We start from the raw sequence: 27,772 nt of genomic DNA, 5'->3' as shown, positions 1-27,772 counted from the left end.
TTTTAGATGTGTGTTTTTGTTGGTATTCTAATTCAGCTTCAAAAATGTGAACAAATTTAAAACTGTTCCTAAAACTCTTCTGTTCTTTCACCCCTTTTAAATTATTTACATAAGTTTCAATCTTAAGGTCTATTCTTGTTGATATCTGATCATTTTATGATGTTTTATTTGTCTGTACTCACTTTTTATTATTTGTTGTCTAGGTCACCCACAAAAAGGAGATTTTATCTCAAGGGACTTCCTGGTAAAATGATGTTTAACTTAAAAAAATAAATGAATACATAGAAAAATATAACATTAGCTAAGTTGAAATCCAGCTCAAAAATGCAAAAGCTGATCATGTAAACATTATTTTATAGCTAAATAATGTGTTAACCATGTTCAGACAGAGCAACTAGATGGCAATAATTAGACATGGTGGTGGCAGCATTATGTTGTGGGAATGATTTTATCACTTTTTATGGATTCTATATTTTTTGGTTGTATTTTATGTTGTGGTATTATGAAAAATAAAAGCAATTTGTAATGTACTGTGTAAAGAATTGCATCTCATTTCATGTTGCTAAGCTGATAATTTTACTAAGGTTATTTTGTTCAGATTTCAGATTTTACCTTCCAGTTTTATTTACCCAGAAACTACAGGCATTAAAAAGGGCAAGAAAAATTGGCCAACATTAAAAACACAATATGAGGCTGAAAACATCTAAATCTGAACATATAATTCATATTATTATTTTATCCATTTCTATATTTTACTGAGCTGTTTACAGAACCGCGTCACATTTTTCGCCATTATTATTATTATTATTATTATAATTTTTGCAGGTACTGTACCTTTAATTATTTTACTGTGTTTATTTCTATGGATTTCAGCTTTGACTTACCAGAGTTTTTGACCCAGGAAGGACACACATTTTTATTTTAAATCCTCCAAAGGTTAGCTTGTTATTTCCTGCGTTCCCTTTTTAATAAGATTTGAAGGAGGGCTCACCCTCAGGTCAGCCAAACCAGGGAACATAATGCCTCTCAGCATATCACATGCCCACGAGTCTCTCTGCGGTTTCACTGCAGACCGCAAATAAATCAATTTGTCATGAGCTTCTGTTTAGTAACCAGCTATTTCAACAATTTCAGCATCTCAAACTTTCTTTTAATGTTCCAGCGCTAGAGAAACGGGACAGAATCCACATCTGTTTTCCAGCCATACATCATTATTATACGCTGTTATTAATGTTCAATTACAAAACCTGGAAGCACATGTTATCAAAGCAATGCCAGATGTGTGCGGATGTCTGTAAACACGCCTTGTGTGTTTAATCCCTTTGCATTTGCACATTTGGAGAGTAAATATGATGGCTCCACTTTAGGGAAACATTTGAAAGCTTTCCAGCAGTTCGGCCCCCCTCCTCCTCTTCCTCCTCTTCCTCCTCTGCCTCCTCCTCCTCCTCGTTTAGTTTCTCCCAGAAACGGCGCAGCAGGCCGCCTGTTTGAGGGCTCGGCCGCGCCTCCACCCCTCGCATGAGAGTTTTACAACGAAAGACAACAACTTGGAAAGTGTTTTCCAGAGGAATTACAGAGAGACTGAACACTGAAGGGGGAAAGAAGACTCGGAGATGAGATAGCCTTCTGCCTCTCTGTCTATCCCCCCCTCATCCTCCTTCCTCCTCCCGGCTCGGACGGCGTCGCTCGGTGCCGTTTCTTTCCCGGATGATGTAAGTGTTGTGTGACCGGCTGAGCTCGGATCATCATTGCCGACGTTTTTTTTTTTTTTTTTTTTTTTTTTTTTTGTGGTTGTCGGTACGAAGGCAGTGCGCATCTTCACATTTCCGCTGGATTGAGGATCAGCGGGACTTTGCGCGGAGTTCATCCGGCGGAGGCTCCTCACCTCGGCGATGATGAGCGCTGGTAGGTGCCCCGACTAACCCCACACCTCTGGAGGTGTTTCAGTGCCCTTTAAAGTTATTATTTGTTTATTTATTTTGAAAATAGTGAACTGGGAAAGTTTTCGTATGTTTTAATATGCAAACTACACCAACCAAATTGACAGATGAAAAGTTTTTTGTTTGTCATTTTTAGAAAAGGGGGGAAAAGTCGATGCTTTGCAAAAGTATTTACACCGATATATGTATTTTTCCACATTACAACCATAAGACGATGTGGATTTCAAGTTTTATCACGATGAAAGTAACGATGAAAACTGTTTCTGTTTTTAAAACTGGTTGTGACGACACTGAAAAAAATAAAACAGGTGATCAACTTCAAAAAAATTGTGTATTGGTTACAAGTAATCAAATTAAGTTGTTTCCAAGTAAACATATTAAGTTTACTAAGTTGTCATGATAAAGAAGTAAGTTTGACAAACTTTATTCTACTACATGTAACAAAATAATTTTTGTTAATTTGTTGGTGTTCCTTCAGTGTCCTGTTAAACTTTTTCTGTGTTTATTTTTTTAATCATTAAAATGGTTAACAAGACCAATTTGTGCTTTTAAGATCACCATCTAATATTATATATACGCCAACCAAAGTGATAGTTTTTTGGTCTTATTTTTCTCTATAGAAGAAGAGAAAAGAGGTCAATGCCTTGCTAAAGTATTCACACCGCTAAAAGTTTTTAAAAAAAATTTTAAATCTATTTTCTCACATTATAACCGTAGACTACACTTCAGAGGGGCGATATGGACTTCAACTTTTATCACCATAGTTTGTGTTAAGCTTTATTCATTACTTTTTTAGGTAATCATCTGGCTGTGACTGTACACTGAAAAAATAAACAGGTGATCCAACCTAAACAATGTGTTACAAGTAATACAATTAAGTTTATTCAAGTAAATATATTAAGTTGTCATGCTCCACAAGTGTAAACAAAGTAAGTTTGACAAACTTAACTTGATTACATGTAACAAATTAAATACATTTTTTAAAAGTTGGACCTCCATTGGTTTTTTTTCAGTGTACAAAGCCACACAAATGTTCTTGTAACGCTTTTAAGACACCAGTCACATAAAGAAGCGTGGTTCTTATCACTAAGTTTAACACAGTAACTGCATTTAGTCATATTTTCAAATTCATTGACATTTGTTCATTGATTTGTTCATTGATGCTCTCAATGAACAAATAGTGGAGAAAATTGTACAACTGACAATCAATAATGTTTTGGGGGCATTTAAAAATCATTGATTGGAATTTACTGTGACAATAACAAATCAAAATTCTTATAATTAATTTCTCAGGTTAAATGATAGTAAGATAAAGGCCACAGACTGACATGATAAATATCATAAGCTCAGTCGGGTTGGATGAGGAGCTGCAGTGAACATCTATTTTTATCTTTACCACAGATTCTCAATTAGATTTTGTTCTGGACTTTGACTGGGCCACTGTAACTCATGAGCATGGTGTTGTCTATACTGTAGCTGTACTAGTAGCTCCGGCTGTATTTTAGGGTTGTTGTCCTGGAAGATGAGCCTCTTTTTCTGCCTGTAACAGGTTTTCTCCCTGGACTGTAACATCTTTAGTGCTTCCCTGTCCCTGCTGGAAAAAAAAAATCATTCCCACAGCATAATGGTGCCACCATTATGTTTTATGACAGTGATTTCTGCCACACATGCCATACCTTTTGCATGTAGACCAGTTCTTTCACATCTGCTGTGTTCCTTGTTATTACTGATGCTGCTTATTCTCTAACATACCTCAGACAGTTTTACAGAGCTCCTGAACTTACACTGAGATTAAATCACACACAAGTAGGTTACTAAATATAATTTATTCATTCTTAACCGTTATTTTTTTTTTTACTATATTGCTTGCTAGATTTCTTTTGTACTTTGTAAATGTTTATTTTTACTTCTGCTGAATTCTGTTAGTACTTCTTCTTCTCATCCAAAGCATTTCATGGCCTTTGCTGACTTTGACAAAATTAATCTGAATCTGAGTCTCTTCTGAAAACTCTGGGTTTTATTTAGTGTTATTACAGTAATAAAGGTTTGCTGCATATGCACAACAGCCCTTATGTATTTTTATTTGCAACATATTTTAAAAACGATGTGTTCATTTGAGTCCACTGTGCAATTATCCATTACTTCATATTGTTTAAATCATAAAAAAGCTTTATAAAAGTACATTGACGGCGCTGGGAGGCTCAGTGCGCCGCATGCAGAGGCTGCGGTCTTCAGCTCAGTTGTCCTGGGTTTGATTTTCGCTTCATTTCCTGCATGTCTTCCCTTCTCTCTCCTGCCTGCTTACTGTCCAGTAAAGGTCACTAGATTTGAAAAAGAAAAGAAAATATATTTACATTTGAGGCTGTAGCTTTACAAAATATGAAAAAGGTAGTTTGAACCCATAAGGATACGTTAAGTAAATATATAACTGACTATATTTGCACTGTGACGTGTGGAATAATTTAATAGACTGAATTAGTGATGATTTAATGTAATGATCTGGTAACTGTGAGGAATCTGTTGGATGTTTTTTATGAAAGTTCACTTGCAGATCGCTACAGTTTTTATCTTAATGTAAAACATAAAAAAATCTTCTGCTTTCAGTCACCGGCTGATTTCTTCATGTCATATTTTTCTGTCAGACTTTCTTCATGTCTTCAACGGCCCTTCAGACGTTTTCGAGGTCGTTTGAAGTTTTCATTTGCAGTTTATTTATTTGTTTAATTTTCTCCAGTTTCATTTTCAGTTCTGTGTCTGGTCATACAAGCCTGCTGTGCAACATGTGTTTAAAAAAGCGCATCTTTAAGAAATAGGCACAAAACAAAAAAACTATGTGGCATTTTAATCAATTATCTAAACATTACTTTTCAGCTAATTGCTGTTTGTAAATCTGTTGATTGGTGTTAAAATGTGTTTTAATATCATCAATTATTTCTAATAATTGATGATTGTTAAATCATAATAATTTAATAAGAGTCATAAGAGCAACTTGCGTCTTTGCAAGAGGCTGTTCGTAGAAAAGTGATTAAATGTCCACAAAGTTAATTTGTGTTCATCTCACAAGTTCATGACTAAATAATTTACAAAGTAGAGTAAATTTAAAAAAAACAACTTTCTATATATATGATTAATGGACAGTCAACATAAAGCAAAACTGTGATTTTTTTTATTAACTGTCTAAGAATCAAATGAAACATATTTCAAGATGAGATTAGAAAAGATTGGATCAAAGTTTGGCTGCTTGGAAACAGAATATACAACAATCAGGACTGGAACTCACACCCACAGTAAAAAAAAAAATACAAATAACAGTTTGACATTACATCAGATTAAATAAAAATATCAAAGATTTCTTAATCAGTTCAGTTAAATTCAGAAGTTCACGTATGCTAAGAATGAAACAATATGAGAAAACCTGGATGATGATGCCGTGGCATGCGGTAGTTTAAGAAAAGAACTCGCACTCAAAACCAAAGATAAACCAAACAAAAAGAAACAGCCAAGATATGTGATTTAAACATCCTGAAGGCTCAACTGTTCCTGTTCAAACACCCAAACACCGGACACAGTAGTGCCCCACCATCATTCTGACATCATTCTCTTTCATCAAAGTATACTTAAATGAACACATAGATGTGGATAGATATTGTGGTTTGATTTAAATGATTATAGTTTCACAAAGTAGTAAACATTTAACAGAGTATCGTGTTTTACACTTTAACCCTTAAAAGGTGGGACACCTTCACTTTAGCATGAGCAGGGTGCTTCATCTGTACCTTGACATATTTCTAATTGCTCTTTGTGAATGAAATCCATGCCTAGACTTCAGCTCTTTCATCTGGGAACATTATAGCTGCAGGAAAATATAAATGCCAGATGGAGGTGCTAAAGTGATCACAAAGACTGGATGTTGATGACATGGAGGAACTTTTTATAAGCAGCTGGAGAAAAAAATTTTGTCGCTCGTAAATGACGTTACTGTCTGAGGCATTTTTAAGGAGGAGAGTGAAAGCGAGCAGCGGACAGCCATGCTGTTGTAGACAGGAAGGGCACATATTTGCCTCCCGGCTTCATTGTTTTACATCTGCGGGAACAAGATCTTCATCTCACTGACATATTTAAAAGCACGTCTGAATCGGTCCTGCAGCTGAGCCGACTGTATCTAGATAAAAGCTGATCAGTGGGGATTTATCTGATAATCACCCGGAAGTTGTCAGTCAACATCAAGAAGAGCAAATCCATGTAAAACCATTACGGTAATCGGACCTGTTGAAGTAATGCAGTTATCAGTGACATGCTGTGGTTTTCCTGCCTTACAGGCGCAGCCATGTGGCAGAGGATTCAGATTTGCTGCGCTCTGTTTGCGTTGCATTCAGCGGCAGCGCCTGCACACATCAACCGCCTGGCGCTGTTCCCTGACAAGAGCGCCTGGTGCGAAGCCAAGAACATCACTCAGATCGTCGGGCACACAGGATGTCAGCCGCGCTCCATCCAAAACAGGTCAGGACGAAGGCCCTCTGTTTGTCCGAGCAACAGGCTGAAAGACAACAACAGCCTCACACGGCTTGTTTTGTTTTAAATTGTTCCGTTTGTTTCTGCTTCAATTTGATGTACATAATTTTATTCCCAATTTTTATAATAGTTTTCTTAATATCATTTTTATTTTATTCTTAATTGTTTATTTTCATTTAATTTTGATTTTAATGTTTGTACTCATTTCTTGGGGTTTAGTTGAATTTCATATTATTTTAATCTTCATCTTATTTTTTTCTTGTCTTATTTTTCACAAAATAATGGAATGTTTTCTTAAACTTAATTTTTATTATTTATTTTATTTTATTTTTGCTCTTAACTTGCTTTGTTTCATTACCTTTATAATTTCGCCACATGTGTTTATTGGCGTCAGGACATTTTATTTTTCTGTTTTATTAGTTTTAATATTTCCATTGATAAAATGTCTATATATAATGGTAGAACAAAAAAAATTAATAGCCTTTAAAATAAGGATCGTGCAACTTTATTGCATTATGAAAGTTACATTAAGAGCCTTTCATGTGCAAATCATTTTATACTTTTCTCTAGATTTGAGTACAGGCTCTATTTATGGTAAGCAGTTTTCTCCAATGAAGTCACACAGACTGCAAACAGCAAGATAACCGATATTAGTTTAGTAAAACTCTTAAAGATATCTGTGGAACATTTTCTTTTAACAAAGTTTTGCTAAAGTTGAAGTTTAATGGACAATGGAACAGTAAATATTCAAAAGTAAGTTTTGGATTTCTTAGGCTGACTTATTTAACTTATGCATAGCCCAAATTAGATTAGTTTCTGTTTCAGATATGCCCTACTTTTGAATGTTTCTTGTTAAATAAATGATTTTATATGTTGGATATTTTGAGGATAGAAATCGTTCAAAAGCAAAACTTACATCCTTCATTTGTAGGAAATACTCACTTCATTCACCTGAAACCTGATGTCGGTTTTACCATCCGAAAACTCTCGAATGACCACCATTTGTGGAAAAACAAGTCTCCATTTTGTGAGTGTGTGTTTTCCCCGAGGCCTCTGAGAATCCTCAGGCTTTGTAAATCAGTTCAGATTTCAGGCGCTCTGTTTTTTTTCCCCCTGCAGCTCTTGCTTACACAGGCGCGAGCGCTTCGGTCGACTCCAGCACATCATGTCTGTGGGGCAGGCACGTTCATGCACTCTCTCCTCTTTGTTGTACAGAGCCTGTCTGGGCCAGTGCTTCAGCTACAGCGTCCCAAACACGTTCCCACAGTCCACCGAGTCTCTGGCGCACTGTGACTCCTGCACGCCTGCCCAGACACAGTGGGAAGTGGTAAGAGTTATTGCGCATTAGCTCACGCAGCGCACTGCAAAAACACAAAATCTTACCAAGTATTTTGGTCTAGTAAAGTTTTTGGCCTATAAAAAATTTTACAAGGTCCACTGGAAGATTATTTCACTTTTAATAAGACATTTTTTCCATAAGTGAAATAATCTCCATTTTGTGAGTGGTATTGGTACTTTTTAAAAATGAATATTAAGGAATTACTGACTTAAAACAAGCTCATATTTCCTGCTGAAAAGTTACTTGTAAGTTTGCCTTATTTCAAGTGTACTAAAATATTTGGACAAGAAACTAGACCAAAAATCCTTGATGTTTTGTGTTTTTGCAGTGCAAATGCACACCAACACTCGCCTGTACATGAGCGATGAGGTGTGTTTGCTTCTTTAAACAACCGTAAGAGAAAAACCATGAAAACAGTCTCAGTAGATGAAGCAGAGTGTAGCATTTTATATTCTGCTAAGGCAACTCAAAACAACTTGTATTCTTCTACTTTTTTATTCTCACTCTCTGTGTTGGCTTTCGGGTACACACAGACCCGTTGCCATAGCAACAGTCTGACAACAGCTCCTCTAGCTCACACAGCAGAAATTACTTTCATGTGTATCAGGATTCAACACGAAAAAAAACGCAAACATTTCCTACATAGAGAACAGAACATTCAGTCTGTTGCAGTGTTTTATTTTCAGGGTTGTTGATGTTTATTTCACAATTATTAATAAGTGGTTTCCTGGACACAGTGATGGTTAATTATTTAAACACTTGCTCTACTGATGGTCTGTCAGAAGGTAGGTGTGTGGGTCGCTTCATTTATTTATTCTTTTAAACTGAACCGATGGGCTGCACCAGTGGCTCAGTAGGTAGGACTGTTGCCTTGCAGCAAGAAGGTCCTGGGTTTGATTCCTGGCCCGGGGTCTTTCTGCATGGAGATCGCATGTGTATGCGTGGGTTCTCGTCCTCCCACAGTCCAAAAACATGACAGTTAGGTTAATTGATCTCTCTAAATTCTCCCTAGGTGTGAGTGTGTGTGCATTGTTGTTTGTCCTGTCTGTCTCTGTGTTGCCCTGCAACAGACTGGCGACCTGTCCAGGGTGACCCCCGCCTCTCGCCCGGGACATTAGCTGGGGGTAGGCACCAGCAGCCCTCCCGACCCGTCTAAGAAAATGTTAGAAAATGGATGGATGGATGAACCGAAACACACCGCCCTGCACAGCACATCTACTTAGGGCTAGGGTTGTCAAGTCAAGCTAGCATAACTGACCTACTTTCCCTCCCTAGTTCTTCTTTTTAATTAAAATTTTTTACTGACCTGTGAAATGTGATATTATTGGAAAAAATGTTCTAGTTGTCTTAGTGTTGAAACTTAGTAGTCTAAAGGTAAACTGAGTAAAAACGCCTTTGGAACTACCTATATGCTCTTATTTTGGTAACTTTCGAGTGAGCGTAGCTATGGTAACGGAAGGAGACGGATAACCACAACACACAGAAAAAGTTAACAGCAAAACAGAAATAAACGATAAAAAAGATCTTAATTTTACCTTCAGTCGATTAGGGAGCAAGGTTAGTAATATTGCGTCCCTTTTCCTGTTATATGTTAACAGGAAAAGATTAAATATTAGCGTATTTAATCTTAAATACGCCAGGTAGACATGACAGGTGAGGTGAACACAGACAAGAAGAAAGAAAAAAAAGCATTTTCGATCACTTTCCCCCTGTCTGTGTGGAAATGGATGCCTTTGTCTGTGTAAATGATTGTTGGTGCAGGACTTTTAATCTAATTGAGTCTGAAGCAAGGCAGAGTCGGTTCTCACGAAAGAAGAGCCGGAGCTGCTCCCTGATGCTCCGGCTCCCGTTGAAATGGCTGAACGATCATTTTCAGGGCATAAGGGAAACAAGAGAGGGAGGGAGGCGAGTTGTGTGAGGTCTGGAGAGCCGGCTGAGTTTGTGTAACACAACCCTCCTCAGCAGGTCTATACGCCTGTCATAGCTTCATGTTAAAAGTTGACCAACTTTATCTCTGTTTCACTGAGTGTCAGATAGGCCTTATTTCAAGGCCTATCTGACCCTATGAAATCAGTATGAAATCAGTGAGTCAGTATGAAATTCTCATAGCATGGTAAACTTAAGCTGTGGCAATAGTGCTTTTAGTGCTTCTGTGTAGTTAAGAAGAACTGAATTGGATTTCTTTATTTTCCAAGACTGGAAAAAGGAACATGAAATTATTTTTTCCAGATTTAAGGCTTACAGTATTAAATAAAGTTTGTCCCCCTTTAGTCTTCATTCCATGATTTCTTTGTAATGTACTTTCTTCCCTTCTTTGTTCCTCGTGTTAATGTTTTCTCACTTATTCCCTCACTGGTCTTTCCTTCCTTGCTTGTATACCACCTCTCTTCTTTCTGTCCTTTCTTCCTTGTTTCCTAATTTGTCCTTTCCTAGACTCCGTTTCTCCTCTGTTGTGTTGGTGTCCTTTATGTTTCAGGGTTTGTTTTTTTTTCAGGTATTAAATGTCGCGCCTCTCAACTGTAGAAAAATCTCCCATAAATTCACACAGAACTTCAGTATTTTATGTTTTAATGTGAAACTAATGAACTCTGGCATGTTGAGCTTGGTAAAGTGTGAAGGTTTAACAGATTTTTTTTCTTCTTTAGAATATTCTAACTTTTCTGTTTGGGTATATCTATTTTAGTATGAATGTCATAGACCTCCTGGCTTCTTCCCTGAATAATTATTGCCTTTCAGTTTGGGAGGATGGGCTTGTTTGACACTCTTTCCAGTTTTGAGTGATAGATTGAACATTGCTTCAGGTTTATGGATATTGTTTTTAACTTAACTCTTCTTTAACTTCTTTGACCTTCTGCTGTTTTCCTGGGTCTTCCTGATGCTGTTTGCTTACTAAGAAACCTCTGAAGCCTTCACAGAAGTAAACATGATTTATGCTGAGGTTAAATTACACACAGGAGGCTCTTCTGAGTGATTAGATTATCTCTAAAGCCAGTCGGCTGCATGGAAATGTTAGAGTAACTGGGCTGAACGCACCAGATATTTAGCAATACTGTAAAAACATTTATAAAACTATAGACCATGTTCCTAACACTTCAAAATGTCAGAAAGCAGAAAAATCAAATATGGCTGAAATGATTAACCAGATTAATTGCATTGAATCAATTATTATAATAATTGTCTAGCAACTGATTAATCGTTACCTAAAGTACACAGATTCAGACAAAAAGGCTGAAATAGCAACATATTCACATCTGCAATTAAGCCAAAGCTGTACAAAAATGTATATTTTTGCATTTAAAATATAAAAACCCTTTGTTTGTAAATATGTTCTAACCAATACTCCTCAAGTTGCAGTTTTAGCTTCACCTGGTTCAAATTCTGTAAAAAATTTTTTTTTTTAAATCTGTTACTAAGCAACTTTTGCTGTCCATTTCTTAATCAGTTAATTGAAAAACTAAACAGATCCGTCCTGCACTGTGTTAGTGTTAAGTCAAGCAGAACGGCCTGAGCTTTGCACATTCACTTTTTTAAAGATGCACCTTTTGCTACAAATGATCAAGCATTCATAAAGGAATGCTATGTTATTGCATTTTAGGAAATAAATGTTTATTTTATTATTTAAAAGGGGGATTTAATTGTGTATTTGCATATTTTAATGTATTTAATAGAAAAGGCTCTTATGAGAAATCAGCAGAATGTGCCTATTGTTTTATTTGATTGATCTATTACTAAAGTAATCGCTAATTTCAAGTAACAGTGAGTTACAAAAAATGGCAACAACTGTTAAACAACATAGAAAGAAACTCTGAACTTCCACAGGTGTGTTAATTTGCGTCAATGCGTTTGCGTGCAGGTGACTCTGGAGTGCCCCGGCAGCGAGGATTCTCCACGCGTGGACAAGCTGGTGGAGCGGATCCTGCACTGCAGCTGCCAGTCCTGCAGTAAGGAAAGCGTCCAGGAGGGGGCGCTGATGCAGCTCTATCCAGCAGACAACACCCTGGATTCAGCTCCGTCTCTATCCGACCCGCTGATCGGAGACCCGGCCCACTCTCTGCCCCACGCAGACAGCCTGTCTGACAAGCAGGCCCACCCTCTCGCGCACCACCATCCCACGCTGCCCCACGCGTCAGACGGAGGCTAGAGCCACAGCTGTAATGACTCTCTGCTCGCCTTCACTCCTCCTCCTCCTCCTCGCTGCTTCCTCTGTAGTATCGTTACGGCACTTTGAATCTTTCTTTGAAGGCATAAACCCACAGGGCCGCGTTATCAGAATGAGCTCACATAAACACTACGCGCTTGTGTGTTTTCAGTAATACACGCAGAGGCCTGATGACTGTAGCCTGTTGATATACTGTAAGGGCTTTTATTCTGCTTTGAGTGTAATAAATGCTCTGTTTGGTAAAAGTCTCCTGTCTTCTGTTCATATGAATTAATCAGAGTTCGTCTCCAGCCTGGGAAACACTGCAAGTTTGATTTCTGCGTTTTACACATTTGTATAAGTATTGAAAAAGAAAATAAGAAATGTGAAGAAATTTTCTATTTTTATACTTTATTCCAGTGTTGTCTAAACATTGTGTCCTTTCTTCCTTCTGTTCTTCCCTCTACTCTGTATTCTTATTTTTTCCTACTTTCCATCCTGCTTCCATATTTTCTTCCTTTCTTTTTTCCTTTTTGCCTTGTATCTGTCAGTCTTGCTTTCTTACCTGGTATCCTTTCTTTACTTCCTTTATGTCCTTCTTCACATCCTTTCCTTCTTTACCTTGTATCTGTTCTGTCCTTTCTTAGTGTCTTGTCTTACTTTTACCTTGTTTTCATTTTTGTATTGTTCTTTCCTTCCTTTCTTCCTTCCTTGTTCTCTTGCTTCTTTACCCTCTAGTCTTTCCCTCCGTTTATCCTTCCACCACCTCTCTTCTTTCTGTCCTTCCTTTCTTGTCTCCTACTTTCCTTGACTCCTTTTGTCATCTCTTGTTCTGCTCTTCCTTACTCTCACTCGTTCCTCTCTACTTTGTGTCTTTTGCTTGGTTCTGTTTGACTGTTTTATTTTATGAGTCTCCAAATCTTATAGGTTGGAAGGCCTCCTTGCCATCACCCTAATCTGTAGCTCCTCCAACTTCCAGTTTGGACTCTGGTTGTGGCACTTCAAAAACATTAATGTTACATTTAGTCAGTAAAACATGTTATGATTACGTTAAGGCTAAATGTGAATGAGCACAAACACCTCCAGGCTGTGTAAGGTTTACCCACGACTCCCCTTCAAAAACAAAGCTGTGTTTCTGTTTGGCACAAAGTCTTAGTCGCTTTGATCAACAAAACTCCAGCCACGGGCAAACATTTTATAGATGCAGAAGAGCTGCATGATGGGAAAGCAGCAAGCTGTTTACGTTTGTTTGAATCCGATCCGTCTACCTCAAAGGTAAAGCTCATGTTTTGGGGCCGAGATGAAAGCTCTTCCCCAGTGTTTGCTTGTTTATCCATTTTCATTTAGGCAACTGAATTTAAAAAGCTTGTTTAAAATTTCTGTCCCCAAAGTCCCTTCATGCCGCTGCATGTTGTTGTGTTTTGTGTAAAAGAAGAACGATCTGAGCAACTTTTGTTGATGATCACACAGTGAATACGGTTAGAAATTGTTCATCTTTTGTTTTGTTATGAAAAACAAACTGCATCACATTCGTGACAATGTGATGAATGTGATGGATTCTTCAAGAATGTTTATGACTGTTATCATGAAGTGCCATTCGGTAAATAAGGACACTTAATGCAAAGTTGCATTAAAAGTCCATTAAAAGTGTCAACTTTGCATTAGAAATGTAATTTACCAAATGACACTTCATTAAGTCAGGACCATAAGTTTACAAAAGACAAAGGGGAGAACTTTCTTTTGTTAAAGATGACCTTAGTTATTTATTTTCTGAATGTTAATATTCACTTATTATTTGCGCCAACTGAAATATAGTTTTCGCTTTATGGTTTTATATGTTGCATTTGCTAATTTTGTATTTTTTTGTTGCTTTGTTCTGTTGTGTCGCCCTCGTGTGGCAGGTTTAGAGCTTTGCTCTATGTCTGCAGGTCAATTTTTGTCTGAGTTCAGTTAACCAAAGTTGAGTTGGGCCCAAAACCATATTAAATATCAATTAATTTATTTTGCATTGGAGTATTTTTTGACATTATTAAATAGATTTTTCTTTGCCACTTTTGGAGACCTTTTGTTCCTTGGTTCCTCACAAAATCCCACTCACAGTTTGGTTCAAGCTTGAAGATTTTGGACTATCAGTAAAATGCTGTGTGTTGCAGAAAACTAACACTGGGCATCAGCCTAATCATTTCATCCTTCCTTTAAGATATGGTGGTGGCAGCATCATACTGTGGAGTTGCTTTCCTTAAAGCAGAAGAATATGTAAATGTAAGAGCACAATCAAGTCACTATGTGACCTTTAGTTGTTATAAAAATGTTGCATATATCAAATGACATAAAAGAAATTTGACTTTCTAATGGGATCCTTTGAAATTGGTCTCTGTTTCTTTAAGAAGCTCCCACTTTGTCTGACACAGCAATGTTTCTCCGTTAAGTTGACAAACTTTCTGAGAAGTAGATCATATGATAAAGTCAGCAGATGTGCAGTTCCACCAGGTGTTTGCTAATTGCTTTGGGCTAGTCTGAAGGAGCTGAAGGGATGATATATGATGGAAAGCTAAGACAAATTGAATTTACAGATTACTCCCCATGTCTCTTTAAGTAGAGATGGGGAGCAACTTTGCATTGAAGACTTTGGACTATCAGCAAAATTCTGTGTGTTGCAGAAAACTAACACTGGGCATCAGCCCAGGGTTTTCAGAGGTGAGGCAATGAATTTGTTGTTCCTATAAATTAGACAGAGTAATCGGTATGGTATTTTTTATATTATTTATGTTTGTACAATTATTTTCTTTCTCCATCAAGAACCCTTTCTGAATGTCCACCTCTCGTATACAACACTGAAAGCAAAAAAAGGAGGATGTTTAAATGTGTGTTTCAAGTTCGATGGATGGTTTCCTTTAAACTGCTCTGTACTTTGTGTGCTCCTTGTCACTGGCGTAAGATGAATTACCACGGTAACGGGATGTTGTGAAGCTAATGGGTGGTGAGTGGCCTAATGCATGTCTGAAGGCAGAGTGACAGAGTCAAAGGCAGATAAACACAAGGTCTCAGAGCATCAAGGGCAGCATGTTCAGGTTTCTCAAGCTGAATATCACTCAAAATTCACCGCAGTAAGACAAAGACAAGAGATTATTAATGAATAAACTCTCAAAAACCAAATTATTTCCTTTAAAAAGTTCCCAAATGGTCCAGCAGGTGTCTCTGGAGAGAATGTCTGCAGGTTTTTACTAACTTATCTACAACATCTTCTCTTGTTTCTTATCTTACAATCTGTTGTTCCTGTCTTTCTCTTTTCCTAACTCTGCTCACGTCTGTCGCTTCTTCTGTGTAATTAAATCTGATCAGCAAAAGGTTGGCTGTCTGACTGCACTGGGAAGCACATCAATCATGCTGTTATCTCACACCAGCACATGTTGACAATGTTTTCAGGGCTGCGAGGCCCGGCGTGCCGAGGGAGGAATTTAGAAGGACGTTTCTCAACATATTGCAGCTTTTTGTTATATTTTGTATGGTTTTTAGATGGTTGAATTCATTGTTGCTCTTTAAACTGCAACTTGTTTCTGAAAAAGATTATTAGACTTTTAAATTAATTCATTTTATTAATTGGAAAATGCAAAACACATTTCTGCACTTGCAGCCCTGCAGTCTGAGCTCATATTGCTGTGATAGTTAACTTGTTATAAAGCATAATTTGACCAGATGCCTCCATTTGAATGTTCTTATTTTACTTTAAAACTTTAAAGGGGGTGCATTAAATAAAATACACTTTTTTGAGCTTCATCATATTTTTATGCAGGTGTGTCAAACTCATTTTTCTTAAATGTTCTCAAAAATCTGGTTATTCCAGCAAGAATTGATAAAACTCATCAACAATCTGCAAAAACTGAAATAGCTGTCAATGATTACTTCTTAAATCAAGTAATATTGAACATACTGATGTAATTTGGTGTTATATAGATAAAACCTGCTTTGATTTAATTGATTAAAAGTCATTTTTAAGGACAAAACTGTTATTTTAAAGCTTCTACTAATGTGAGGGCCAAAAAATAAAGCTATGGAGAGCCGGATTTGGCCCCCAGGCCTTGAGTTTGACACATGCGTCATAATGTTATTCTCTCATCAAGAGCAGGAGCTTCTTAAAGAGACAGAAACCAATTTCAAAGACGTCTAGATGTGAAGTAAAGTTTCTTTTAAAGTTATTTTTGACATATACAGTGTTTTTATAAACACTGAAGCTATAAAATGACTCCATAAGCCTGAGAAATAAACACTACTAACCATTTAACTGGCTAAATCTTCTTCTAAAGTGTTTTTGTTTTTTTAACTTGTGCCATTCAGGTCATGGGCCACATAAAATCTTTCCAAGTGCTGCAAAAGGCACCAGAGCCTCAGTTTGAACATCCCTGCTTTAAACATTGTTCTGTGTTTCCCGATAATTTTCCAAAGAGTGAAAAAACAAAAATCCCCCGAAAATGTGCGGCTAAATCATAGCAAAAGGGCACGTGCTGCTTAGCGCGTGCGCAGGTGTGCGCGCTCCGGAGCATCGCTCGCGGGGACGCGCAGCGGAGGCGAGCAGCAGCAGCAGCAGCAGCAGCAGCAGCAGCAGCAGCATCTCTCCAGCAGAGCAGGGTCCAAGTCACAGGCAGTTTGTTCAAAGCCGAGCAAGAAACAACAAGAGTTTATTTTAAACAGGAATAAAAAATAAAAGCGGAGGAGAGACGGAAACAAGCAGAGAGCAGCGGGATTCACTGGCCCAGGTGAGCGACATTTAACCGTCATGTGTTATTATCACGATTCAGCTGGAAAAGAAAACTGATATATATATAAAAAAATAAAAATATGAGTGACTTTATGCTATCTACGTTTTGCCTTTTGCTCCAAAACGGAGAGGTCCGCTTTAGGGTTGATTAAAACTAGAGAAATATGTTAAAAATGGAATCTTTATTAGAATGTGAGGTGAATTAATTACTAAAATGATCTATTGGAGAAATGTACAAATGTTATATTTAGAAAACTAATTATGTTGAAAAATAGCAGCTGTAGAGCTTGGTAAATGTGTTTATTCCCTTTTTTCATTCTTTTTTATTTTTGGGAGTATTTATGTAGAAAAACACAAATTAGCATAAAATTGACTTTTGTATTCAGCCTCCATGAGTAGGCCTGTCACAATCACAAATTTAGCAGGAATATTACTTTGAAGCCATTTTGAAGTAATACAGTGGCATCATAATGCAAGAACACATTGTCAAAGATCAATAAACTTTTCATTATAATGAACATGTAACCCTGGACCTGGAAGACATCTTAAATATCCAAAATAAACAAACAAAACAGAAACAACAAATTAAATTAATTATGTTCTTCTAAAACAGGACTGGCTGAGACCAAACACCAGACTGAAGACTTTTACCATCCTGGTTTTAGAAAGAGAGAAAAGAGGAAAAATGGAAACTATTGAGCTTGTTTTAATTGATCAAGCGATTAATTGATTTATTGCGACATGTCAATATTGAGTCAATAGTTCCACTGCAGGTTTCCACACCTGGAGAATGAAGTGTTCATTTTACAAAATTAACAAACACTAGATCAGATTGGATAGCAGTTGTTAGGAGGCATTTTTAAGCTCTGGACTTTGACTAGGCCATTCTAACACATGAATACACTTTAATCCAAGTCAGTGGTGTCCAAACATTTTGCACTGGGTGTCAAAACTGACAAACTTAAACTATTGGTGAGCTACAAAATTGATTAAATCAAAATGCAAACTTTAAAAAAAAAAGATTTGTGTTACCTGTTCAACAGTAAATATAATTTCTATGAAATCTGAATATCGTTAAAGATTCAAAACATAAAACGAGCTCCAGACTGCCGCCTTTTAAAAAGAAAAACAGACCATTTCAAAATTTTTGGGTGTCAACACTTGTTTTCTGTTTTGTTGACCAAATTCTTGACTTCGGGTCAAGAATTTGGCCCCCAGGCCACACTGTGGACACCCCTGATCTAAACATTTGATTTGATTGTCCTGTTTTAAAGTGAATAATTTTTCATAGCAGTCCTTTGTTTTGGTCTCCATGGTGAACAACGTGCTCAGTAAGGGACACCGTCGGTTCCGCCTCCCAGGATGTGTGGTGTGGATGTGGACCTGGATGATGGCGGCTCAGCGGACGAGGAGAAGGAGGAGGAGTTCTGGGTGGGGGACGCGGTGAAGATGCTGCCCCCCCCGGTGGCGCACAGCGACGGCAGCGCGTGGGGCGGCCGCAGGGGAGCGTGCGGCTCGGCGGCCTGCGGGGCGGTTCTGGTCCTCTGGAACCTGAGCGTGGTGTCGGCCGGCGCTCTGCTGCTGGCGCTGGTCTTCTCTGTGGTGCTTCTGCCTGCAGCGCTGCTGCTGTACGCCGGCTTCCTGTGCCACTCCAGAGTGAGTCCTGACCGATGTGTTCACTTCCTGTTGATTCTCTGAGAACGATCACACTCTGACCCAAACTCATCCTTCATTACTGTGTCCTTCCTTCTTCCTTTCCTTGACTCCTTTTCTCCTCACTTGTCTCCTTCCTTCATTCTTTTCTTGATTCCTTTTCTATTTTGTTTCTTTCATTCTTCCTTTATTGACTTCTTTTCTCCTCTCCTGTGTCCTTCATCCTGTCCTTTTCTCTTCTCTTGTGTCCTTCATCCTGTCCTTTTCTCTTCTCTTGTGTCCTTCATCCTTTCCTTTTCTTCTCTCTTGTGTCCTTCATCCTGTCCTTTTCTCCTCGCTTGTGTCCTTCATCCTGTCCTTTTCTCCTCGCTTGTGTCCTTCATCCTTTCCTTTTCTTCTCGCTTGTGTCCTTCATCCTTTCCTTTTCTTCTCTCTTGTGTCCTTCATCCTTTCCTTTTCTTCTCGCTTGTGTCCTTCATCCTTTCCTTTTCTTCTCTCTTGTGTCCTTCATCCTTTCCTTTTCTTCTCGCTTGTGTCCTTCATCCTTTCCTTTTCTTCTCTCTTGTGTCCTTCATCCTGTCCTTTTCTTCTCTCTTGTGTCCTTCATCCTGTCCTTTTCTTCTCTCTTGTGTCCTTCATCCTGTCCTTTTCTTCTCTCTTGTGTCCTTCATCCTGTCCTTTTCTCCTCGCTTGTGTCCTTCATCCTGTCCTTTTCTCCTCGCTTGTGTCCTTCATCCTGTCCTTTTCTCCTCGCTTGTGTCCTTCATCCTTTCCTTTTCTTCTCGCTTGTGTCCTTCATCCTGTCCTTTTCTCCTCGCTTGTGTCCTTCATCCTGTCCTTTTCTCCTCGCTTGTGTCCTTCATCCTGTCCTTTTCTTCTCTCTTGTGTCCTTCATCCTGTCCTTTTCTTCTCTCTTGTGTCCTTCATCCTTTCCTTTTCTTCTCTCTTGTGTCCTTCATCCTGTCCTTTTCTTCTCTCTTGTGTCCTTCATCCTGTCCTTTTCTCCTCGCTTGTGTCCTTCATCCTGTCCTTTTCTCCTCGCTTGTGTCCTTCATCCTGTCCTTTTCTCCTCGCTTGTGTCCTTCATCCTGTCCCTTTCCCCTCGCTTGTCTCCTTCCTTCATCCATCTCGTCTCCTTCCTGATGTTTGATGCTCCTTTAGTTTCCAGGTTTTCTGTGCATCAGTAAATATTTCCAAAATGCCTCATTTTTATTTTTTGTTAATGTGAGAAAAACATTGAATCTGTCTTTCAGACAGCTGGCCAGCAGTGTGCAGAAACCGGTGGGGGAGGGGCAGTGCTGTGTTACTTTTATGCTAAACAACTGGAGAAAATTCCCTTTGCTCCAGGATTTTCTCTGTTATCTAATCTAGACTTAAAAATGCTACATTAGAGGAATAGTTTGAATATTTGAATCAAATACAATCAGACAGGAACCTCATACCAGCTGCGAGGCACGGTGGTGGAAGTGTCATGGTTTGGGGTTGCTTGTTGCAGCAGCACTTGACCATCATTTAAGTTTTACTATATATGAAACTCTAGGAAATCCGAGAAGAAAAACCAGAACAAAGCAGTAAATTCATCAAGACTTGGTTGATATGGAAGGTCATGGGCCTAGTCAAAGCCCAGATTTTGATCCCATTAAAGTTCTGTAGGGTGAATTTAAGCTGAAATGGGGTGTAGGATGTCTTGCATTTTTCCTCATCTCGAAATGTTTTGGCCTATTTTAGACATTTTGCAAAACCTGATTTATTTTACATAAGAGCAAATAAATAAATTTATTTTCCAGAGTTAAAAAACTGGAAGGGCAATTAGTGACATTTTCTTCTTAAAGAACAGAATATTTAATGGGGTGTTTTACATTTTATACATGACTGCACAGCATGAAGTTATTATAAAAACATAATTGCCAACCTTTCAAAGGGAATATTGCAGATTTCATACATAAAATGAATAATTATATCATTTATAAGCCTAAAAGATGCTGAAATATTTTAATTTAAAACCATTTTCCACCTAAAATTCTGACTCTTAGCAGGACAGCAGTTGTGGCAGTACCAAAACTTTCATTTGACATCTTCAGAGAGAACGGGCAGCGCCTCAGGTCCATCCGCACACGTCTGGACCCGACCGGGAATCTGGGAACAGGCGGCGCCGCCATCCACACTAAAACAGGCCCAGCAGGGAGTCTGCACTCATTACCTGCTTCGAGAGGAGCTGGGTCACGCTTCACAGGAAGCAGCGTGTGCAGGAATCTGTGGAGAGATGAGATGAGCTCTGCATAAACGCGGCACACAAACAAACTTAACAGAAAAATAAATTCAGACGTTTACAAGCCTCACACTTTTACCTTTACGCATGTTGAGCCGCTTTTTACAACAACATGACGTCTAACATCTCATCTTTGAAATAATGTATTTATAATACATTGAAAAACATCAGGGAGCGCTTAGATTTAAATTTCAACATTCACTTTGGTCATTTATGGTTGGAGCAAAAGACGTATGAAGTTAAAATAGAAAAAAAAACAACAAATCTTTCAGATATAAAATGCTTTCTGGGCAGAAATGCAAAGTAATCAGCCGCTCTGCAGCCCGGAGTCAGAAACAAACTTAAACGGACAATTAATATATATTTTTAAAGGTTGTTAATGATCATATTTCCCTTCCCAGACGCAGAGTAATGTCAGAGTTAATATTCAAACCTCTGGCAGATTTAAATTTTAAATTATTGTTACTCAAACAAGAATTCAGTTTATGGTTGAAAACGCAAGAAGTATTTTCAGAAATATTAAGAAGACAACATTCAAAGGATATCAATGAACAAATAACTAAATAAATAAACTTCTGCTTTTATATTTGAACAACAAATGGAACCAAGTAATAAACCACCAAACAGCTTTTTATATCTTTCCACTGGTATTTTCGACCATTTTTTACGATGAGCTCCAAGTTTTTAAGTCTGGAGAGACTCCTTACCATCATCCTAATCAGATTAAAGTCAAATTACACTAAATTTAAAATCTGCCAGGGAATATATCTGTAGGTTAATGCGTCGCTCCAGAGTAATAACATCGTTCACACACATAAACTCAACAATAGTTAACTTATTAACACCTTTAACACCTGGTTTATTTATCTTTCTACAAACTCACTGCAATATGACATCTATCTGAGCTGTTACTGATAATACCTTCAAAAAGTACGAACTATCCCTTTAAATCAAATCAAATCAAATTTTATTTGTATAGCACATTTTCAGCAGCAAGGCATTTCAAAGTGCTTTACATCATATCAAACACAGAAACACAAAGCAACATAGAATCAACAATCAAAACATGACATTAAGTCAGGTTCCATCAATAAATTTGTAATTGATTACGTTTCAAATGCAATCCTAAACAGGTGGGTTTTTAGTCCAGTTTGCATCCATAGAAGGTTTACCTGTTACACTCCTACTGTGTTATATGGAACAAAATACCTATTGCTATTTTTATTCCCACTCACGTTCACACAGTTTAAAACGATGCAGACAGCATTTAGCTGTAACCCTACAACATTGGAGGAGATCTGGAGTTGAGCTGGAACGTTTTGTCAAATCATCAAGTTTGTTTGGAGAGAAAACTGGACGAAAAAACGTGAAAATGTCCAGAAACCAACTCTGAAAATATCTTCTCTATGTCACAGTGATTAATGGCAGACATCATGAAATAAAAACACTGGCAGTCAGAAAAAGCGAGCACACTAACGTCCTCTCAGATGATCATTACGGAAAAATCTGGAGGTATGCTGGGCAAATTAATCCTCCGTTGCAGAAGAGAGGAAAACCACTCAGCTGACTGCACAATCTAAATACGTACTTAGCTAACTTTTACATATTAAATAACTGTTTCATGTATTTTTAGTGAGGAGCAAAGATAATTAGCACAAACTCCCTGCCATCTGACAAAAGGCTGCCCTTATTTTCTGCTTCCTAGGTTACAGTTATTCGTCTTCGCTTCCAAAATCAACAACATGTCTTCCCCAAATTGTCCAAATATTTGCATGCAGCGGCAGAAAAATGTTCACAAATCATTTGCGAGGAGGAATCTGCTCTGTTCATGCACACGTCGACTTGTTTAGCCCGACTGGAAGTTCAGACATGTAAGCCCATAGAGATGTTCTGCTAGCAGACGATACACGTTCAGGGTTTTTTGGCAGAAATATGAACCTGATGACACCTTCAGCATGAAGGAAACCATTAAAGAGACTTTCTGGATTTAAGCAGGAGCAACAAATGTGCAAAAAAACCCAAACATTTTATTCCCCTCCAGTCACAAACTTCAATGTATGCTGGTAGGATTTTATGGCTATGCCAACACAAAGCAGCACAAAATATTTAAAAACAAGTTTATTCTGCCTTTCCTGAGTTAATATTTTTTATTTTACCCTGAAGCTGCAAGCTTTTCAGGACGTCGACTTCCAGATTTACAAAACAAAAATGTTCTTCAGGCTGAATATCTAAAGCCAGCTTTATTTAGGACTGACCTGTTTTTAGCTCCACCCATCATCCCAACACCTCACCGGTTTCCCAGAATGATGCTGCCACCACCATATTTCATAATGTTACGTTATTATTACATAATGTGGACTATAACAGATCAAACCTCATTATGCAATAAACGATCAAATCAATCAAAAATACCTTACTGATCCCAAGGGGAAGTTAAATGTTGTTGAAACTCAATTCAAAGTCTTCAAAGGGTTTCTGTTGATAGTTGGGAGGACAGATTTCCTGTAGCAGTCTGTATTACAGTGAATGTGAAGAAGCTTCTGACTGAAGACTGTTTTCCTCAGAGTGTCTCAAAATGCAACTTAAGAACAGAAAGTTTGAGATTTATTGGCAAAAGTTTTAAATTAAACGCTTGTAGGATCTACAACATGATCTTTATTAGAAGTATAACGATTAGGATGAAAACAAACAGTTTGTGGTTATTTATTACCATTTCTAAAAAACAAAAGAGCTACTTTTGTATTTAGTAAACAATCAGTGCAAAATGCAATAATGTTATTACATATAAAGCAGAAAGTATTGCAAAATGTGTTCAAGGATTTTTTGTCAATTGTTACATTTAATTTTTTACTATTACACTAAATGTAATAATTATGTTTTCACTATTACGTTTTAAAATACTCTTACAATTTAATGTTTTACTATTACATTCAGAATTATAATATTATATTTTCTGCTCATTAAGGAGCTACTTAGTGCAGCGCTGGGAAAATGTTGTTAAATGGTTAACAGAGGAGCGAGGTTATGATGACTTCCTGAAGGCGGAGCTTCAGAAAGAGCGGGAGTTTCTTAAAGAGACAGTGGCCCAATTTCACAGCATTAAATTTCCAAGTCATATTTGATAGACAGCTCTGGAAATAATTAAGAGCCCGCTCTCTTTCATTTTTTCCAGAGCTGTATTACATTCAGAATGAATGAATGATTACTTGACTATGCTATAAAATGGCATTATGCGCCTGGAAAACACATAATACTGCTGTAATCTGTTGATTAATTTGTCAAATTAAACAAATGTAAATAAAGTAAGTTTGACAAACTTCATTCTGTTACTGTGTGACCTTTTCTTTTAAGTTCTAGCTGCATTTTCTTATTTTCAGATGGCATAAATTTTCCTTTTTCTGATGATATGAAAGCTTGGGATATTATTTTATAGTCCGAATATGCATTGAATAAATCGACATTTCTCGGAAAGGTTTTGGGGGTATTGTAATCCTCTACAGATGACTATATGCACTTTGGTTTGTGAGGGTGTACTTTTCAGGACTTTAAAAGTTTAGGCACCCAAAGGCACAGTATTTATTATTAAGATGGAAAAGAATGTCAGCTTAAACTGAAGCAAACATTTGCAGACAGCATCAGTCTGCAGGCTTTTTGTTCTGTTGACAGAGAAGACAAAGCTCTCGGATTTGGTGCCAGCAGCAGCTGAGCTCAGACAGGTGGGCAGCGTGCGCAACAAACGCACAGAGTGCATTTCAGAGAACACTAAATGTAAGGCACAGCTGTTTGCCAGCGTGTTTACTTGAGACTAATCTGCATTTGGATAAAAACGACTTGGAAAAGGAAATGATCAAGCAGCAGGTAGATTACTTTTGTTATAAAAGTATTACTGATTAAACTTTAACAATTATGTAGCTTTATGTTATTAAAGCTAAAGTTTAGTCAGTAATACTTTTATAACAAATTTATGTCTGATTATGATTTCTTGGTTAATGTCAAGTTGTCATAACAAAGACATTTTGAATAATTTCAACTTTGTATTAAAAGTGTCATGATTTACCGAATGACACTTTATGACAACAGTTTTAAATATTCATGAGGACTTACTCATGTTTATGACAGGGGTTATGACATGTTTATGACATGTGTTATGACCTGTTTATGACAGATGTTATGTCATGTTTATGACATGTGTTATGACATGTTTATGACAGGTGTTGTGTCATGTTCATGACAGGTGTTATGACATGTTTATGACAGGTGTTGTGTCATGTTCATGACATGTGTTATGACATGTTTATGACAGGTGTTGTGTCATGTTCATGACATGTGTTATGACATGTTTATGACAGGTGTTGTGTCATGTTCATGACAGGTGTTATGACATGTTCATGACAGGTGTTATGTCATGTTCATGACAGGTGTTATGACATGTTTATGACAGATGTTATGCCATGTTTATGACAGGTGTTATGTCATGTTCATGACAGGTGTTATGATATGTTCATGACAGATGTTATGTCATGTTTATGACAGGTGTTATGACATGTTTATGACAGGTGTGTCATGTTCATAACAGGTGTTATGACATGTTTATGACAGATGTTATCTCATGTTTATGACATGTTCATGACAGGTGTTATGACATGTTCATGACAGGTGTTATGACATGTTTATGACAGGTGTTATGACAGTCTTATTCACAACCCGTCAAATAAAGTGTTACCGATTACTCTGTGTGTGTAGGCTTGATATGTATGATTGTGTCTGTACTTATGTAAAATCATGCAAAAATATCAACTAGTTACCACTAAAAACTTTCTTTAAACCGTTTTTCTTCATTCATCCCTATTTTCTCTACTTTTTCTTTCTCCTGTTGATGTTCTCTTCGTAAGCAGTAATGCAGGAAGACGGTTTTAACCACAGGGATATACTTTAGCGTTAGCTTCAGCTAAACACCAGGCTGGTATCGCGCTTCAATATTATCTTCCACTAAACTCTGTTGGTATAATGCTTTAGCATTAGCTTCCACTAAACTCCATGTTGGTATAATGCTTTAGCATTAGCTTCCATTACACTACATGTCGGTATAATGCTTTAGCATTAGCTTCCACTAAACTCCATGTCGGTATAATGCTTTAGCATTAGCTTCCACTACACTACATGTCGGCATAATGCTTTAGCATTAGCTTCCACTAGTGTTATTCCACATTAGCACTTGGAGGAAGCAAACGTTTTTCAATGGCCGAGAACCCTCTGAACGAAGCAAAGTGTAGAAGAAGAGGCTGGTTTTTAACTCTTTATGTCCAGGACTTCCCCTCTCTGTTTTGTCCTTCCAGGTCCTCGACGCCCCGGCAGCTATCTGCCGCTACCTCGACGACAACAGCTGCTCCGCCCTCATCATCCTGGGCTTCGTGATGATGTCGCCCCTCGTAGTTTTGGCGGCGGCGGTTTTCTGCGGGCTGCTGAGGAAGTTCCGGCTCCTTCTTTTCCTCCAGCCGCTCTCCAGGGCTCGGTACCGAGGGAGGCTGCTGGACTGGGTGGGAAGAGTCCAGGCCTGGGTGTGAGGGGCGAGGCTCAGGGTTGGTGTGCGGAGAGTGAGGAGTTGAATGGTAAAAAGAGTGAGAGAGGACAATAAAACATGTCAAAAGTACTCAAAAGAAAATTCAAATATAAACCTATAAATAAATAAATAAATCCTGTTATATTCGTTATTTACAAATTAAGCAAAGTCCATTATCAGTGATGCCTTGCAGTTCCTGTTGAGTCTGCAGCAACACAAACTACTAGTTAAATCATTTTGTTATTCAAACTCAACGGTTTCCATTCTGCTGATCACCTCCCACCATCATCTGTTAGTTTTCTGAACTTTACATCAGGTCCTCTGGTTTTCATGTTTTCTCGGTGCTTCAGTTTATTCAGTTCTTCTTCTACTCTTTCACACTTTTGACTAATGAGACTCTCTTGCTTGGCTGTAGCTTTCAGAGTAAGTTTAAAATCGTTTAAATTCAGACAAGTCCAACCTGCTGTCTTCTTTTCTACACAACAACAACATGTAGCAGAAAGAATTGTGTTTATGTTCATAGACTTCCAGGATGCTATTGATTATTTATGCTAGGTCAGACAGCGCTTCTGGCTAAATTAATTTTGTACCTATATGACATATTACTCTATTCATTCACTAGAAAAGCCCTTTTTCATCCTGCTGTCTAAAAAATTGCATAATGTTTGTATATTTATATACATGTTTTAAATTAAGTTAATTGATTGTGTGATTTATTAGAAAACAGGATTATTTCTGAGTTTCCTGCAGCAGCTCCTACACAAATATCAAAATAAACGTGCTTTCATGGTCTAAAATATTTCTGTTGATTAACTTTTTTATTGCTGCTGGGTTTTCTGAATGTCTAATAAGTGACTCTGACTAAATACAAGCAGAATCCACTTTAAATCCCAAATGGAAAGCGGGTAATTTTTGAAAATTGGTCATTTGCTTCCTTCGGCAAGAGCAACACAGTTTTATTTTAGAAAATGTTGACAAAAACAAGTATGGGGGAAAATAAGTTTTAACAACTGATGGTGGTTTTAGCTGTTCGTTAACAAATGTAAAGTTAAAAAGTAGGAAGTAAAATTTAAAGAGGCTGTCTAGTCAGAGTTAATTAGTAAAGTTGCTCAGTTGTTGATGGTGTAAACTTTGAAGGTAAATGAGTAATGGGTGATTTCATGGCATTTTGAAAGTTTCATTTAAAAGGAAAACTTACAGGTCTTGCATAAACAGACAGGTAATGAAACAGGAGAATCCAGTGAAGAGCAATGGAGCTGAAATACAGAGACGGTGAACATTACAGACAAACTAATCAGAGGAAATGTGGTGCAGCTGTGGCAGGAGGAGAATTAAAGGAGAGATCAATTAATGCAGAAAGAACAAAAAATCTAGAGGAGATAAGGGAAAATACCTGACAATAACCTAAGAGAAATAAAAAAGCAGAACACAAGAATGATTAACTAAACTTTAAGAAATGAACTAATATGGACACAAACAAAAATAAACAGAGAATTGAACAGAATATGGAGATAAGGAACATAACTAACCCACAAAAAAGGAGTATGACAGGAATAATGTTTTATTCACTGAATTGAAAACATGCTGCAGCCTTCAGGGTGACTG

The 27,772-nt window shown here is 37.6% G+C and overlaps 2 protein-coding genes across 3 annotated transcripts; both read left to right on the top strand.

Moving 5' to 3' along the window:
* Nucleotides 1-1,450: 1,450 nt before the first annotated feature.
* Nucleotides 1,451-12,198, top strand: nbl1 (neuroblastoma 1, DAN family BMP antagonist). 2 transcript variants are annotated; one of them, XM_014474547.2, is made up of 4 exons: nucleotides 1,451-1,905; nucleotides 6,260-6,440; nucleotides 7,668-7,779; nucleotides 11,645-12,198. In XM_014474547.2, exons 1-4 carry the CDS (start codon nucleotides 1,893-1,895, stop codon nucleotides 11,930-11,932), a joined length of 594 nt encoding a protein of 197 aa, XP_014330033.2. In that variant the 5' UTR covers nucleotides 1,451-1,892; the 3' UTR covers nucleotides 11,933-12,198. The 2 variants fall into 2 exon arrangements, with proteins under 2 accessions (XP_014330033.2, XP_023180226.1); XM_023324458.1 differs by lacking the exon at nucleotides 1,451-1,905 and adding an exon at nucleotides 5,944-6,182.
* Nucleotides 12,199-16,502: 4,304 nt separating this feature from the next.
* tmem88b (transmembrane protein 88B) lies at nucleotides 16,503-26,950 on the top strand. The gene is made up of 3 exons (XM_023324532.1): nucleotides 16,503-16,683; nucleotides 18,018-18,341; nucleotides 25,944-26,950. Exons 2-3 carry the CDS (start codon nucleotides 18,048-18,050, stop codon nucleotides 26,169-26,171), a joined length of 522 nt encoding a protein of 173 aa, XP_023180300.1. The 5' UTR covers nucleotides 16,503-16,683; nucleotides 18,018-18,047; the 3' UTR covers nucleotides 26,172-26,950.
* The last annotated feature ends 822 nt before the right edge of the window (nucleotides 26,951-27,772 follow it).

This window comes from Xiphophorus maculatus, chromosome 20 (genome assembly GCF_002775205.1).
Source record: "Xiphophorus maculatus strain JP 163 A chromosome 20, X_maculatus-5.0-male, whole genome shotgun sequence".
Lineage (NCBI taxonomy): Eukaryota > Metazoa > Chordata > Actinopteri > Cyprinodontiformes > Poeciliidae > Xiphophorus > Xiphophorus maculatus.
The sequence above is the reverse complement of the archived record's forward strand: the minus strand, read 5'-3'. Positions and strand labels throughout refer to the sequence as shown.

Coding starts and splice junctions, on each gene's coding strand:
- tmem88b (XM_023324532.1), top strand. CDS start 18,048: ATGTGTGGTGTGGATGTGGACCTGGATGATGGCGGCTCAGCGGACGAG. Junction 18,342..25,943: donor GCTTCCTGTGCCACTCCAGA/GTGAGTCCTGAC, acceptor TTGTCCTTCCAG/GTCCTCGACGCCCCGGCAGC.
- nbl1 (XM_014474547.2), top strand. Junction 6,441..7,667: donor CCGCGCTCCATCCAAAACAG/GTCAGGACGAAG, acceptor TTTGTTGTACAG/AGCCTGTCTGGGCCAGTGCT. Junction 7,780..11,644: donor CCCAGACACAGTGGGAAGTG/GTAAGAGTTATT, acceptor GTTTGCGTGCAG/GTGACTCTGGAGTGCCCCGG.